We start from the raw sequence: 15732 nt of genomic DNA on the forward strand, positions 1-15732 counted from the left end.
ATCGAAGGTTCTCCCTTCCTCAGACTCACGCCCCAAACCGCGTTCTTCTTCACTCAGATCAGAGGGTTTCTGATACTCACGCCCCTTTCCGATTCTCAGACTCACATGCCTTGCCTTCACCTTCGTTTCACCCAGATCTGTGGTTCGGAGAACAGATCAGAACATGGATCGGAGATTCCCAACCCAGAGGTAGCAAAATCAGAGGTATAGTGGTCCAAATCAGTGTCATGCACTGCTTCAATGGCCAAATCGGTGACATGCACAGCTTCAATGGCCTCTGTGCAGTGCCTCCATGTCTTCCTTCACCCAGATAAAAAATTTCTGTAATTTTTTTTCATTTGTTTGTTTCTGTTTGAGACTTTCAACCATTTGTATTTTAAATTTATTAAATTTGTGCTCATCTCCCTTCTATTCTGGAATAAATTTCTGAAATTTTTAATTCTGTTTGGGACCTCTTCTGGGTTTTCTGTGTTTGTTGCTTCTGCCTCTTCAATAATTTTTGCTTCCCTCTTCTTTTAACGAGAATTCGGTTGCTGGTTGAGAGAGAAAATGTTTTTTTTAACTAGCAGCAAGTTAAGGAGCGTTGCTTATTTAAGCAACGTTGCTTAGCTTTTGGCAACTAGCAACGACAGGTCATCAAGCTCCAATGGAAGTAAAAAATAAGCAACGTTCCTTATTTTCTCCAACCAGGTTAAGCAACCTGCGTTGGAGTTGCTCTAAGTGACAAAAAAACGTGCCATGTCAGCTCCTCCGTTAATGTCCGTCAGATTTTTTAACGCCAGGGACTAAATTGACTAGCGTTAGCCACTTCGAGGGACCGCGAGGTGAATAAAATTCATTCAAGGATGAATGTGAAGTCGGTTAACACTTTTAAGAAACAAAGTGACTATTTACCCAAAAAAGAACTGGTTTTTTAAGCATTGGAGATGGTTGAAGTGAAGTTCTTAGTTCTTAAAAATAACAACTAAATAAAAACTAAGTAGTTCTTATTTATAAGAATTAAGAACTCTATATCAACTCTCCCTCAATTAATAACTAGGTTCTTAGTTCTTAGTTATTACCTCAGGAATAGAACATTTCACCGGAGATCTTCCAATTGTATATCTCTAAATTCATCACATATTTTCGTGTACCGCGTTACACATACCGGTTTGACAAAAATGCAAACGGTTTGCGTTTCTGGAGATAAGCTATGGCGTCCGCGTCCTGACCCTCTCTCATTCCTAAGCGGCTCTAGTGTGTCGTTTCAAAGTAACCATGTGTCGTTTAGCACACTCCGAACTCACAAGTCCCTAACAGTATCCATGGCTGCCAAGCGAAGCCCCAAGCGTCTCAAATACACCGCTGGTTCTCGCTTCAACAAGGTTTCTCTTCTCTTCGCTTGGCTGTTCAATTCAATACCGTGTTTGGTTATGGGGTTTGATTGCTGATAATTGGTCAGGGTAATGGTTTGCTGTACATTGAAGCTGATTCATCTGGCTCAGATTCTTGGAAATTGGAACCGGTTATCAATCTCTTGAAAGAAGGTGCTGTTGGAGTTATCCCTACTGATACAATGTAAGTGCTATGATATGATATGATATGATCCGTTCACATTCACTATCTACATGTAAATAAATTGATTGTGTTTGTTTTCTTTGTCTATGTAGATATGCAATAGTATGTGACCTTAGAAGCCACTCCGCCATTGAGCGTCTTCGTAGGTAACTAGCTTTTTGCTATCTTAAGTGTGTTTTGCTTTCGAGTTTTTCATAATTAGGAGAATGTTTTGGGGAGTTTTTTAAGACCTACAAAACCCTGCCCAGCGTAGCGGCAAGCTCAAAAAATGCTATTTCGAGCGCGGCAAATAGCGGTGAGTCGTGGAGTAGCGGTGAATCCCCAGGGTGCTACGCTATAGCGCACTATTAACAAGCCTGGTTTTAAGTTCATCTAAACCGCGGTGTTTTGAAGGAAAATAAACCAAATAACATATCTAGCCCTACAGAAGTTAAAAAGTTAGATTTCATAATTATTCACCAAAGCAAATCCTAACTGATTGAACCAAACGCTAAGTCAAACAAAACCTTAGATCAAATCAAACCTTAGCTGCTGGCTCAATTTTTATATTCTACAAATCTGAATCCCTCGAATCTGTTCTTATCAAACTCTGATTAAAAGATGTTCAACAAGGATCAATGAGCAACGAATCAAAGTATATTATCAAGAAGCACATACTAATTCAAGCAAAAAAAATTCCGACAACAAAGCCAAATTTGGTTTATTTTGTTGCTCATTTTTCTCATTAATCAAACCTCAAAACCCATATATCGTACATATCCACATCCAGCAGTTTGGCATATCAACAAATTCTAATATCCACACACGTGCACACAGAGGATACAAATTAGCAAGAAACAAAGGAATTTTAGAAATTTATGATGAACCATTCCTAAAACACTAAGAATGAGACTAGAGGGCTTGTCTTCAATGTCACTTTCAGAATTAAATTGTAAGGAGCAGCATTCAGAAAAGCGTTAACAGCAGCTTCTGGAGGAGTGTCAAATTTCTCCCCAGGCGTAGACAAGTACACAGCAGTGACCTGCTACAGAGAAAGCTTGTATACAGTGAAAGTTTGAGAGATTGAGAGAAAGACTGAATGGGTCTTTATTGTTTATTGCAACCAAATTGAGAGATATTGAAAGAGAGAAGAAACAACACCACTAAACTGTTCACACGCCAATGTAGTTGATACCTCAGATTGAACATCTGGGGTTCGGTTTGATCTAGTGTTTGGTTCAATCAGCTTGGTTTTGGTTTGCTGGATGGATGGTAATGAAATGTAATCTTTTTAAATTCTGGAAGGATAAATATGTCATTTGGTTTATTTTGCTTTAAACCATAATTGGGCTGGAGGAGGGTATTGGAGGTTTTGAAAGCTCTCTAAACCGTTACCCTGATTTGACAGAACTCCCAAACAATCTTCTTCACCTTCCCTCCCCCTCAAAATTCCCTCCCAAACATAGCCTAAATGTCTCCTTATTCTGTCCCCATGAATGAAGTTAAAGTGTTGCATTGCAGAATCAAGAATATACAAGGTTCAAAGGTGAGGAGCACAGCTTGTCTTGGTCAGTTGTTCATGTGCCCCCAATTTTCCTGCTACATGGCTACACTTTTCACATTATGTTGCATACCATTGTCACCCATGTGTAATTACTTTACACACTTTTAGGTTAGATTGGGTTTGACAAAGCTTGAAGTTTTTTCTCAAATGTATGATTTTATCTGATAACATTACTTCTAATCATGGATGAATATGATAACTCTTGACTTTCAGCCTCTTAGCATCTTATGTCACTCATTTCGAGACATTGACAAATACACAACTGGATTTCCACTCGGTGATGGTCAAGGTCATGCAAATTTATTCAGAGCTGTTAAGCAATGCTTACCTGGTCCTGTAAGTAATATTTCTAAACATAAATCAGTTAATGTATTTGTGAAAAATTTAATAGTCTATGGAAGGGAAAGTTAATAGGTGTTACATGCTATTTCCTACGGAGTCTTAATCACCACTATTGTTGAGATAATCATGTAGGTTATTTCCCTGTGGTTTCTGCCAAGTTGAATGACCTTGATAAGATGGATTTGTTTGTTTATATTTTCGTAAAGGAGAACAAAAAAATTAAACACAATTCTTCAGACATGTTTGCCGAAAATTTAATAGTTTTAGTAAGAAAGACTCTGGGTATGTTTTACAATTTCAAAGGAATATGGAGCTTTACATTGTAGTTTTTGGGTTAAGGATGTCTCTGTCAGTTCATTTATCTTTGATTGCTGAATGTGAATTGAAGACTATGCTGGTCACTTCCTAGAATTAACGTATTCATTCTTACACTTTAGTTGATTTTCATGTTTAATTGCGTTCTTATCTCTTTTTTTTAGTACATTTTGTGATATCATGTTTCTATGTGGGTGACATCCTATTGTTTGGATTTGTTCTCTAACAAATTTATTGGCTATGCTATATAGTTGTAGACAATTGTTTAACGGTTGTTATGCTTGAGTCGCAGTACACTTTCATCCTAATTGCTAGCAAAGAATTACCTAAGCAGTGCATAAGGTTTGGGACTACTGCTGCCAGATTTGCATCAAGAAAAAATGTTGGTGTCCGTATGCCTGATGATGCCATTTGTCAAACGATACTAAACCAGATGGATGCACCATTAATATGTACAAGGTTTGTTTAATTATTTATCCTTTTTCTTCTCTGCCTTTTGCAAAGAGAGGTTGTTTTCTAGTAACCTGAGTTGTCATACGGCAAAAAGTGGGTTGAGGCGACCACTTCCAAAACCACCACTTAGATATGGCAAGATGTGGTAGCATCATTGAAATGATGTGGATATTAAAAAATAACAAATTATTTAATGTAATGTCAGATTGGACTAAAATAGGGATCTAATGCAGAGTCATAACTCATAAGTATTACCATTGCATTAAAACATAGAAAATTCAAAATTGACAGTGCTAGAAACATAATAATATGCACATCCAACCAATGTATGTAAGACGCATAGTGTCAAATATCTGAGAATAAAGGGAGATAAAGGTGTAGCTACAGTCCCAAATAAAGAGGATGCTGTGATAAGAGCTTCTAATCAGCTTCTGGACTGTAAGTCACAGAGAGCAGGTAAGTCCTAGTAGTACACGCCACTTAGATATGGCAAGATGTGGTAGCATCATTGAAATGATGTGGATATTAAAAAATAACAAATTATTAATGTAATGTCAGATTAGACCAATATAGGGATCTAATGCAGAGTCATAAGTATTACGATTGCATTAAAACATAGAAAAATCAAAATTGACAGTGCTAGAAACATAATAATATGCACATCCAACCAATGCATGCAAGACGCATAGTGTCAATAGGATAAAGGGAGATAAAGGTTTAGTAGCTACAGTCCCGAGTAAAGAGGATGCAGTGATAAGAGCTTTGAATCAGCTTCTGGACTGTAAGTCTCAGAGAGCAGGTAAGTCCTGGTAGTACTCAGAATTTTTAGTGGACCATTGATCTTTTTATGCAAGAGAGGAAGTAAATAGAAACATGGGCTAAACAGTAGAAAAGGCCTGTTACGGTGTGAGAGGAAGGATTCTCTTATTCTTTTGAGGAGGGGGGAGCGGGAGAGGACGCTGAGAGAGGAAAGCCAGGGAAAGGGGTTGGCACCGTGTTTTGTTGCAGAATTTGAGGAAGAAGGCTGGGAAAAGGGGCTGCACTATGTTTTGGGTCATGACCTATTTTTATGGTATTTTTCGTCGTGTATCTTTTGGGGTGTCCCCCCCCCCCGGTTCCCTTTGTAGACAGCTGCAAGGAGCTCCATTGTTTTTTAGTGGAATTTACCGTGAATTTCTGATTCTATCTGTTTTCTTCTTGAATTGCTGGGTATATTAAGTTCGGGTGGTGTTATTAGTAGACTGAAATATAAATACCCCTTTAGATTAGACAGTCATTGGCTACGGAGCACCTAAACTAGTTACTGAAAATGCATAATGCGGCAGTATCAGTCACTTCACCCTGATGCAGCCGCATCATGTTTCACCTCAGGGCATCTGAGGTTGTGCGGCTGTTTTCCAGCCCTCCTCAGTGCCTAGGCAACCGCATGTAACCACAGAGTGTTAGTAAGTGGATTTATTCTTGTCTAAACAATTTCTTCTGAGGGGATGGTCATAGCTTAATGTCATTACTCATTAGGAAATAGATCCCCTCTTTTTCATAATAGTTGATTCTTGGACCTAATTACTCTAGAATTGTTTATCTTGTTTTTAGCATCAAGTTCCTGAAGGAAGATGAGTGGATGATTGATCCAGTTATAATAGCCGATACATATGGACCAGAGGTATCAATCTGATGGTTATGTGTTTTATTTTATTTTTTCAGTATGAATTACTATTAAAATAATACCCCAAAGAAAATGGGAAATATTATTGGAATTTTAAACGTTTGTTAGAAATGGGCCCTATCATGTTCATGAAATATTTTTCTATAATTATACTTTCTCAAGGGAATCTAATTTTGCATTTACAGATTAAGAATTGAATACATGCTTCAGTAATATTGTGGTATCCTTGGCTCTACCAACCTAAATATACGATAAAATTTATAAGATTTTAATCTATTTACTATTTTTGCTGCTATTAGGTTTTATAGCATTACTCTTTCAAGCTTTGACCCTGAGAGTAGAATATCAAACTTGTAAAAGGAAAAAGAAGAGTGCAACACTTTTTTAGAGGCCTGTACATAAGTAAAGCACTTTTCTGGTAGTGATGAAGAGGCCATTCGAGGGTTGGCTGAAGTAATTAAGGAGAATTTTCCTTCTAGGTGTTAGGAAGGTGTCTCTTTTCTTTTTTGGCTGGTTTTTTAGTCTTTTTTGGTTGGCTTGGTGGTCTTTTTGTATTTCCTCTTGTTGGGTTGTTTCCCTCTCTTTATTATTAATGAATAATCTCTCTTTTGCTCTCAAAAAAAAGTAAAGCACTTAACAGCATTCTGGTTGTTCAGGGTCTTGATTTTGTTGTCGATGGTGGTGTAAGAGTGGCCGAACCTTCCACAGTGGTTGACATGAGAAAAATGCCTCCGAAAGTCCTACGACAAGGAAAGGTACAGACTAATTTGTTGATTTGCAGACTATAAGTTTTAGATAGATTACTAAGTTACTTTTTATGAGCATTTGATAAATGTGTTGCCACTCTTTTATTGTGACGAAATGCAAGAATCGTAGTAATGATGATAAATGTTTGTTCAAGGCCTGAAACATCTATTAGGTTTCCACATTATGGACCTCAAATGCCAATATCCGTGAATCACAGTGCTCTCGTAGGAGCAGATCTATCCCTAGGTTGTCAACCCGGTTCACCCATATTAAAGCATAGTGCTACCCATTTTTGTTTCAATTGTCATAAAGAGTAACTGCCCACGTTAACCATTTCTTGTCACAAACGAACTTGAGTCAAGACTTCTCTCCATGCCCCAAGCGTACAAGGACCATGCCAAGCTCAAGGGCTGTTTTAGAGTATATAGAGAGGAACATTAGGGGAGAAGAGATCAAGGAAAACTCAACACTAGATTGTTTCCTTAGCGCAGTCCTTAGCTATCAGGTCTAATGTGACGTGAACATTTTGATGCTTATCATGGGACCAAGAAAAACTTTCCCTGGCCGAGCACGAAGAACTGCATGGTTCAAATCAGCAGTGGCACTAATAGCATGTGGCTTTAGAAATGAGTTGCATGTGGTTAGGGCGGAAGATGACCATTTGTGAAACGAGAATGGAGGAACCTGCAATGTGTGAGAACTCATGTCTAACATGGAATGCCTGCAAGAGAAGAACAAAGAGAGGTACAGGATAGAAGTACTTCAGAGGGATTAGGGATTATAGCTAGAGGACAAAAGGCGTCACACAGAACCCCTAAGGCAAAAGGCATGGAGGTTTGGACGAACGATGTAAAAAGGAAAAGCGAGAGTGTCGGGCCTCTCATAAATGCAGACAACTTATGTTCGTTCACTGATGACATCATGGCAATGCAATTACCTAACCATAAAACACTTAAGATCACCTTTTATAGTGGCAACATTGATATAAACATTCATCTGAAGCGATACAACAGTCACCTGTTGATTACAGGAAGTTCAGATGCCACATTGTGCAGTTCCTTTGCGAGAAATCTCGCCAGGGTCGATGTTAGTGCAAATACTAACATTTTCGCTTATCGAAGTGGACAAATAGAGATTTACCTTTCAACATGTATTGAAGAAACCGACAAACTTCAAATGACGTGACAAATTTGAAGAAGCATTCCAGGAGCTGAAGACATTCTTAGCTTCTTCTCCAATGCTCGGCCCACGTCAGGTAAAATTGTAAACTCTGTGATTAAAAATTGCATGGATAGGAGGTTTGTTATTGAGAAGTTGGCCATAGCCCTTGTCACAGAAGCTTAGAGGTGCCTGCCATGCATCCTTAGCCATCGAATGACCGATAAGACTGACCAGTTGAGAGTTTTGTAGAAGGCTGACTTGACTTGACTGGATGCATGATAGCATGGAACATCAAGCTACGCGAGTGTGAGATCAGTGTAAACCAAGGGTGCTATACAATCTCAATTCTTAGCTGACTTCTTACGAGCTCACTCCCCACTATGAAGGCGCAGAAGACATATGAGTTTTGTATGTAGATTTATCCTCCAACACAAAAGGAATGTATAGAATATTGGAGGCACAACAGGATCATGGTTGAGCAACACTAGAGGTTTGAATTCTACACGAGTAACAATCAAACTGAGTATGAGGCCCTCATAACGAGTCTAAAATTTGCGAAGGAGATGGTAGATGAAATGGTTCAAGTCAAAAGTGACTCCAAACTAGTAACTAATCAAACTAGTGGAACCTGGAACCTATCAGACTGAAGATGCATTGTTGAACAAGTAATTGTCAAAAGTTAAAAAGTCAATATTGCACCATTAAGCATGGTCCTCAATCTTAGAACACACAAGTTATTTGTTAATAAAATTGTCCAATGTAAGGCAGCACAACGCATTCATAAAGGAAGTGGTCCAAAGACCTAGCTTTGAGGATAAGGAAAATAATGGTACTTGAACAAGGAGACAATTGGATGTTCTCCGACATCAATTTCTTACAGGATGACACACTTCCTGATGAGGCTGAAGCCGGAAGGTTGGACATCAAGCTGGTTTTTGCATCCTGATCCACAAGCTATGTCGCCGAGGTTTCATAATTCCACGTTAAATACCTAAACAGAGCTAGTGGATTATGAGATTAGGATACATCTCAGGACTTGCGGGATCACAATGGAGGGAGACCTATGGCAGCCAAGTATTTGGAGCTGAATATTGTTGGCTCAATCCTTAGCTACCAAACCTAGCGTGACGTGAACAAAAACAGTAATAATACAAAAGAAAATAAAGCGATATCACTTTATTTGCTAGTTATCACATGCTTACCCTTTAGTTTATATAGAATATCATATATTCATTTACATTTCCTGCTCGTTGCAATTAGTCAGCCTTTGTATCTAAACAAATATGATGTTCAGGGCCCTATTTTACATTGGATGGTATTGGAAGATGAGGGTACTGATGTTGAAGAGGATCTCATCCCTGCTGCCATTTGAAAGTTAATCATCCATTTTGATTGGAACTTTAGCATCTGAAGACCTGTTCATGACTCTTCTACTTTGTATCATTCCTCCCAATGTAAGAGGGAATGAAGAGGAAAACTTATGGAAACATTTAACAGATTTCTATTATATGCACAAGGTAGATATTTTATGTAAATAAAAACTTATAAGTTGAGTCCCATTTTAATTTTTTTTTAGTGTACAAAATTGTTATCGCAATTCCGACTCAGGTGTTGTGAAAGTCAAAGGTCTCTCTATAAATGCAACTTTTAAGGATTGAACTTTCGACCTAGGAGTTTAAATAGCCACTTTGAATCACTACAACAAACACCCATTGGATAGCCCCATTTTACTAGAAATAAGGTCATTTAGACAGTAGTTTGTGAGGAGCTATGAAAATGTAATGTAAATTTGTTATTTTATTTGTACAAGGTGTAAAGCAACTACTATTCAGATGTACTTAATGAAGTTACTCAAATAGAAAGTACTACGTTATTAGTATCTTTGCTTTGTCCTTTTCAACTTTAGAATCACGTCAATTCACTAGAAGTTGCGCCTTGTAGCTGTTCATTTTATGCGATTTATGTTAAGATGTGAAAACTTTCCACCTAGGAGTATATTTTTTGTGTAATTTTCAAGATGAAGTTAGCATAGCTGGCAATTAACCGATGCACTTATATGATGATTGATGTTTCATTCTTCTTGGTAAAAATTGTATGAGGGACATAGATTCTTAAATATACTGTAGTTTTCAATAGAATGAAGACTTCAAAATTGCTCTTCCAGAGTGTGCAATACTTTAAAGTAACTCCATATTCTGGCTTTGAGTTCTTGTTTCTGGTATTTTTTCGAATGAATGGATTGGTTCGGATCCTTGTTTGAACGGGGTGATTGTTATACAATTTGGATAACTTATTTACTGTCTAAGGGTATTGGTATATTGAATTGTCAAATTAGTGAGATATCAGTCGAATTAGTTAAATTCGTATATTATTAAACTTTAAAACCTATAAATTCCAGATTGATTGTATATACAAATTGTTAACACTGATTACACCTCGCTCTTTCAAAGCCAACAACTGATGCAATCAAAGTTGTCCTCCGGTCACATTTTACTGATCCCATCCATGCATACTCTGCTTCCCCCAAAGAACAATAATAGAAGTGGTGGGATGAGTTTCAGGTAAATTATGCATACATTAATTATACTTGCATAATAGCTAATATCGCATGTCGTGAATAGCTGATTTGAGCAATTTCTTTTGCAGAAAAATATTACTTGGGCTCTCCAACATCATAGATATGTCTCGAACACTTTGCACAATGATTTGTAGGACTAGGATGCCTTAAAAATATGTTCGAAGAGGCTAGGAAGGCCACCGGTATGTCTTCTTAGATGGAGGCTTGGGTCGGACTTCTCACCTACTAGTCTTCAGACGAGTTTGTATAAATTTCTTCTCACAATGAAGCTAACAAGGCCTAGGAGATAGGTGTGACGGGCTAAAGCACAGGTCGCAGGTCACACCTGAATGTGGCGCTGGATCAAGGACGAATCCATGCAATTAAAATTATATGCATTCAAGATACTAGTTACAACAACTTTTTGACTAATCAAAGGTAGCTTATTAGCAATAATTTATCATTCAGTTCTACCCTAGCTGCTACATTATCTATTTCATTCCATGCAAAAAAAATTAAAACTACGAATTGAAATATTAGAACTTCTAAGTATTCTGGCAGCATCTATTTGAGCACAAATATAACATCCACTACCATTGCAACATGCAAGATACTTAAAAGATCCACAAAATTTAAGAGACTTCATAATATCAAATAAGGTACGAATCAAATATTGATTGAAAATCTATGGTATTTTGGAATTGGCATCCAAAAGCTTATTTTCTCCCTCGTTTTTGTCCATCTTCTTTGTCTTGACAAGGAGAAACCAGACTCTGAACATAACCAAAAGCATACAACCAAAATTCTTTGTTGGGATTTGAAATATACTCTATATTATTATCTCTGATGTCATACGTGATAAACTCCAAATCCCCATTTTTTGCGAGCAAAAGGATGTCACCATCTTCAGATAAGACCATTGTCGAGGGCCTATACAAAAAACCTTCACATCGAAGATTCTCATAACTGATTTTCACCCATCGAGTCCAAGACTCTCGAACTCCATACTCTCTCATTTTCCACACAACTAAATGAGTTCTATTATGGTCATGAAAAAGACACATGTGATTTTCAAGAACCCCGAGTCTTGGCTCAAAATGAGGCACCTCAGTAACACCCTCGGGAAGTGGCCGATATGTATACACCTCCTCAATCATGTCAAAGGAAGCAATAATCAGCTGCTCGAGAGTAACATTGTCCCATTGATATTCGGGACCCTTCATATTTTTAACAGCTAACCAGTTAACACAACCACCCACAAATTTTCCATCAATTTGGTATAACATAAGAGGGGAACAAGGGCCACTCAAAATATTTTTGCAGCAAATATTATTCACACAATACACCCTTGTCATAATTTTCTGCTCTGTACAATCCCAATGCACCACCACCACCTAGCAAAAAGTAAAAAAATAAAATTAAACCAACAAGATAATACTTTTGAGATGTATTATGAAAATTATGCTGTCTTTTATTTTGTTACATTAGTCAAATTAAATTGACTAATTTGGGCCTTAAGTTTATTTCCATTTTTCATGATCTAATTAGCCTTTAAGGTAATTTAAAGTAGTGACTAACTTGACCCAAAAAATAATTATTTTCATAATAAAGACAAACTTAATTTGTAAGATTCTTCTTGATGTTAGGGATAGTAAACAATATGCTTGAGTAAGTTAATCAAAAGTGTATGCTAGTTTTAAATTGTTGTCTGCAATGTGGAGGTTTTCTAGCTAAATCTTAAGTTTTCAAATGATGTCTAATTTTTTGTCTCATCGATGAAATTCAACCATGGAAATTATTTTGGAGCATAAGATCTTGATCATTTAAAGGCCATCATCAGTGTAATTACTGTAGATATGGTCATATATATCATCAATTTTTCAGAATATGAAGGATCTCGATTTAGCCACAACAATTTAAATTATTGGTTGTACTTAATCACATATCTCTAGAAACAAGTTAATTTCAAATTAAGCTATCATATACTATTATGAATTCTCAAATAATTATCTTCAAAAGGGTAGCACTTTAAATATTTACTCACCTTGTAAGTATCATGTGAACTATCATAGCCGAACCCCAAATTCACTTTACCCCGCGGAGCATCCATTGAAGTTCGCATGCTCAGATGAAAGGTTGGTGACTTCTTAGACATCAAGTGTGTGGACGGATTCCAAAGTTGAACCCAAAATTCTTCAATTGGGCCAACATCATAAAAGTTTCCCAAACAAACCAACCCATTACAGGAGCCAATTACCAAATGATTTCCCTTCAAAAAGTAGCACTCTTCAACATCAATCATGGACGAAGGATCCTCCATCAAGCAATCCACAGAGCATGGAACAACCCAACTGTCCTCATTTTCAAATTCGTAGGGTTCGTCTTCTATGTTGAGGAGAATGTGTGTATTTTTTGGGGATCTATTAAGGTGCAATTTCGCAAATGATGGATCATTGAAGATCAATGATTTCAATGACTTGGAAATGCATGCGAATCGTATGAGGGTCTTCACGGGTAGCCATGACAAGATTTCCATCAAGAGATCCAAAGGGAAAATTGCATCATCACGAGGGTTTTTCATGGCTGGGGGAAGAAAACCAAATTAACCTACAAACAATCGACGTGTGTTTTTGTATTTTTTGTTAAAAATTTCATCCAAATAACATTCATAGAAAATTAAATTAATTTGTACCAAATTTCAATTAAATAATTACAATCAATGAAGATATCAATAATGAAAGCAAAACCAATAAAAAATAACGTGTTCAAGATTCTTCATTATTTTCCTTCTTTAAATGTGCTCGTACAAGCACACGAAATAAGATACAATGAAACACCACTAAAAAAGAGGTCCTAGAAACAATAAAAAACAAAGATGAACTTAAATCACATATACCACACAACCTTTACCATGTGAAGTTTTAAATAGCATATTACATATATCCAAGACCATAATCACAAGACAATATGAACATTTAACAGCACATCAGTAGCAAGAGACATTTACATGTGAGAAAAAGAAAGATGCATTGAAGATCAAAGCACAACAAAATGAAGGAAAAGAGAAAGAACCGTGGTAATGAAAGTACAATTGAAATCTGATTTTGGGATTGTCTCAGTTCTGCAAATGGACATCCTCACCATCCTGGACACAACCATTAGAGCCTTGAATCACCGCCACGTCACCGAGGCTTTGAGCACCAGTCATCGCATCACCTTCGTGGGTTTTCAGTTTTTTGTTGTGGCTGAATGAAAGTTGGGAGAATGATGGAAATGAAGCTTAGATTTGGTGGTTGAAGGCTTCAGATCGGCAAAGGGAAGGTGACAGTGGCGATATTTAGGCTGAGAAAAGAAGAGGTTGGCGGCTAGGTTTTGTGTTGATGGGAGAAGAAGGTTTCAGGTGTAGAGGGAGAGAGAATTGAGCTTTTGTGAATTAGGGTTGGCTCCTCATTGATTTCCACTACCTCTATCATCGTTGCTTGGCTACTTATAAGGCCTCCCAAACCCTAATCTTTTTATGATTTTCTTTTTATTATTTTTATTTATTTTTTGTTTCAGCTTCTCTTTTCTTTGGGCTTTTGGCCCATCTTCCATTCATCACTTACATAATGAGTAATCCACCAAATATTATTTCACACAACAGAAAATGAAATTAGCCAAAATTAAAAATACTAATCAAGACATTTTGATTTTCAATGTTGTACATTTTTCATTATTTTGTAAAACTTTGAATTTAATTGGAAAGTGAATTATTTTTTGTATTTACTTCTTTTTTTTCTTATTTAAGAGATCGGGTGTGGAAATAAAACAATATCCACAACATATACTAGTCTAACAAAGCTAAAGAGGATTGCATAAAATTAAAGTGCAAACCAAATGAAGTATGACGTTTCTAACAAAGCTCTCAACCTAGTTTATCAACAACAACAACAACAACAACAACAACAACAAGGTAGTCCCCCAAGTATAGTTGGTCCCCAAATGGCTCCCGTGACAACAAGAGTATCAAGAATCTCTTCATTTGGAGATACTGATTCAAAAGGGTATGGAATGTTGGCTTGTTTTCTCCAAAGATCCTTGCATCAACTGCAGTGATGAAAATTTCAGGAACCTCTTGATAGCATCAGGACTATAGTCAATCTCTACTCCCCTACAAGACTTGTAAGTAGGCACTGAGGGAGTACGATAGGAGAAGTCATACTGAGCGTTGGCATAAAACTCAACAATAAGGTTGGCACATCCTAAAGCAGTTTGTTTGCAAAGCATTTCACTCCACCTTTTCTTGGCTATGGCCTCCCCAATTTCTCAAGGGTCCTCATCGGATGCTAATGTCATCGGCCTTTCCTTGATCATCTGAGCGTTTGCAACAATTTGCTAGTAGTATTTATAATTTGATGTTGAAGCAAACTCAAACCTGAACCTTTTGGTGGGGTTTAGGTATAACTTATTTTTCCTCCTCCTCTTCAGTAGGCCTCTTTGAGGGGTTCTTGAAAATTGGTTGCTGCCTTTTCTTAGTGCCTAGACTCGAACCTGAACCTTTTGGTGGTATCTTCAAAAATGACAAATTAAGTACAACCACAAACTCAAATTGTTAGTTTACCAGAACATCACACTTGTTCGCTACAACTCCACAACTTCACCTACTCTTCAATTTTTCAATGAAACCAAGCCACACCATGTCCTTTTGATAATAAACAAGTTTTTAAGTTGATAACATAACCATATATCAAAGACAACACAACAAACTTTAAGCTTTTTCCATTGAGACATTTCAACGAATACTTGGTGGGCAAGGTTTTTCAACACTTAAAACTCAACAATTCCTACCCAAATCAACAACTCAATCACTTTCCCTCCCATAATAAATGGACAACAACCCATTATAATCACCTAATTCCACTCAAATAAACTATTCTAGCATGCAATAGAAGAGATGAAGTGAAGAAGAAATAGAGAGAAGAACACAAAAAACCACTTACCTTGGAAGAGATTTTGAATGGGTGATGAATGGAGGAGTGGAAAGACCCAAAAATGGTGAATGGAGTGATGGGTGATGGTGGAATTGATGAAAAATTGAAGGAAATTGAGTGAGGGGAGGGGTATATGGGTGGTGGGTGTTGAAGGTAGAAGAGATGAGAGTGAGGTTGAAATTTAGTGTGTGTGTGTGTGCCTATTGTGCGTTGGCAACAATAGCTTGCACACAATTTTTTTCGCTATTTTTTTAAAAATAAAAACAAAATAAACTAAAAGAAAGTAACTAAAATAAAATTAACAAACTTGAACATGAGTTGTCTCCCAAGAAGTTCAAAGTTATAGTCTTTGATAGATTTTTCATCCCTGAAAGCTAGGAGGAACATGACTCACCTTTTCTCAAGCTCTTGCAAGCCAAGG

General features: G+C 37.1%; 2 protein-coding genes and 1 long non-coding RNA gene across 4 annotated transcripts; 1 reads left to right on the forward strand and 2 right to left on the reverse strand.

The window, feature by feature from the left end:
- Positions 1–978: 978 nt before the first annotated feature.
- LOC130729532 (uncharacterized) lies at positions 979–10813 on the forward strand. Of its 2 annotated transcripts, XM_057581314.1 has the most exons (10): positions 979–1364; positions 1442–1557; positions 1650–1703; positions 3058–3082; positions 3314–3436; positions 4050–4216; positions 5804–5873; positions 6533–6631; positions 10235–10345; positions 10431–10813. In XM_057581314.1, the coding sequence occupies exons 1-9, from the start codon at positions 1161–1163 to the stop codon at positions 10319–10321; spliced, it is 945 nt and encodes a 314-aa protein (XP_057437297.1). In that variant the 5' UTR covers positions 979–1160; the 3' UTR covers positions 10322–10345; positions 10431–10813. The 2 variants fall into 2 exon arrangements, with proteins under 2 accessions (XP_057437297.1, XP_057437298.1); XM_057581315.1 differs by lacking the exons at positions 10235–10345; positions 10431–10813 and adding an exon at positions 9079–9663 and having other exon boundaries at positions 1023–1364.
- Positions 10814–11057: 244 nt separating this feature from the next.
- On the reverse strand, positions 11058–12922 carry LOC130720415 (F-box protein CPR1-like). The gene is made up of 3 exons (XM_057571060.1): positions 12328–12922; positions 11679–11735; positions 11058–11575 (listed from the first exon to the last, which is right to left on the reverse strand). Exons 1-3 carry the CDS (start codon positions 12920–12922, stop codon positions 11058–11060), a joined length of 1170 nt encoding a protein of 389 aa, XP_057427043.1.
- Positions 12923–14138: 1216 nt separating this feature from the next.
- On the reverse strand, positions 14139–15732 carry LOC130729534 (uncharacterized). The gene is made up of 2 exons (XR_009016034.1): positions 15321–15732; positions 14139–14890 (listed from the first exon to the last, which is right to left on the reverse strand). It is a non-coding gene; the product is annotated as an uncharacterized LOC130729534 (long non-coding RNA).

The sequence above is a fragment of the Lotus japonicus genome, chromosome 1 (assembly GCF_012489685.1).
Source record: "Lotus japonicus ecotype B-129 chromosome 1, LjGifu_v1.2".
NCBI lineage: Eukaryota > Viridiplantae > Streptophyta > Magnoliopsida > Fabales > Fabaceae > Lotus > Lotus japonicus.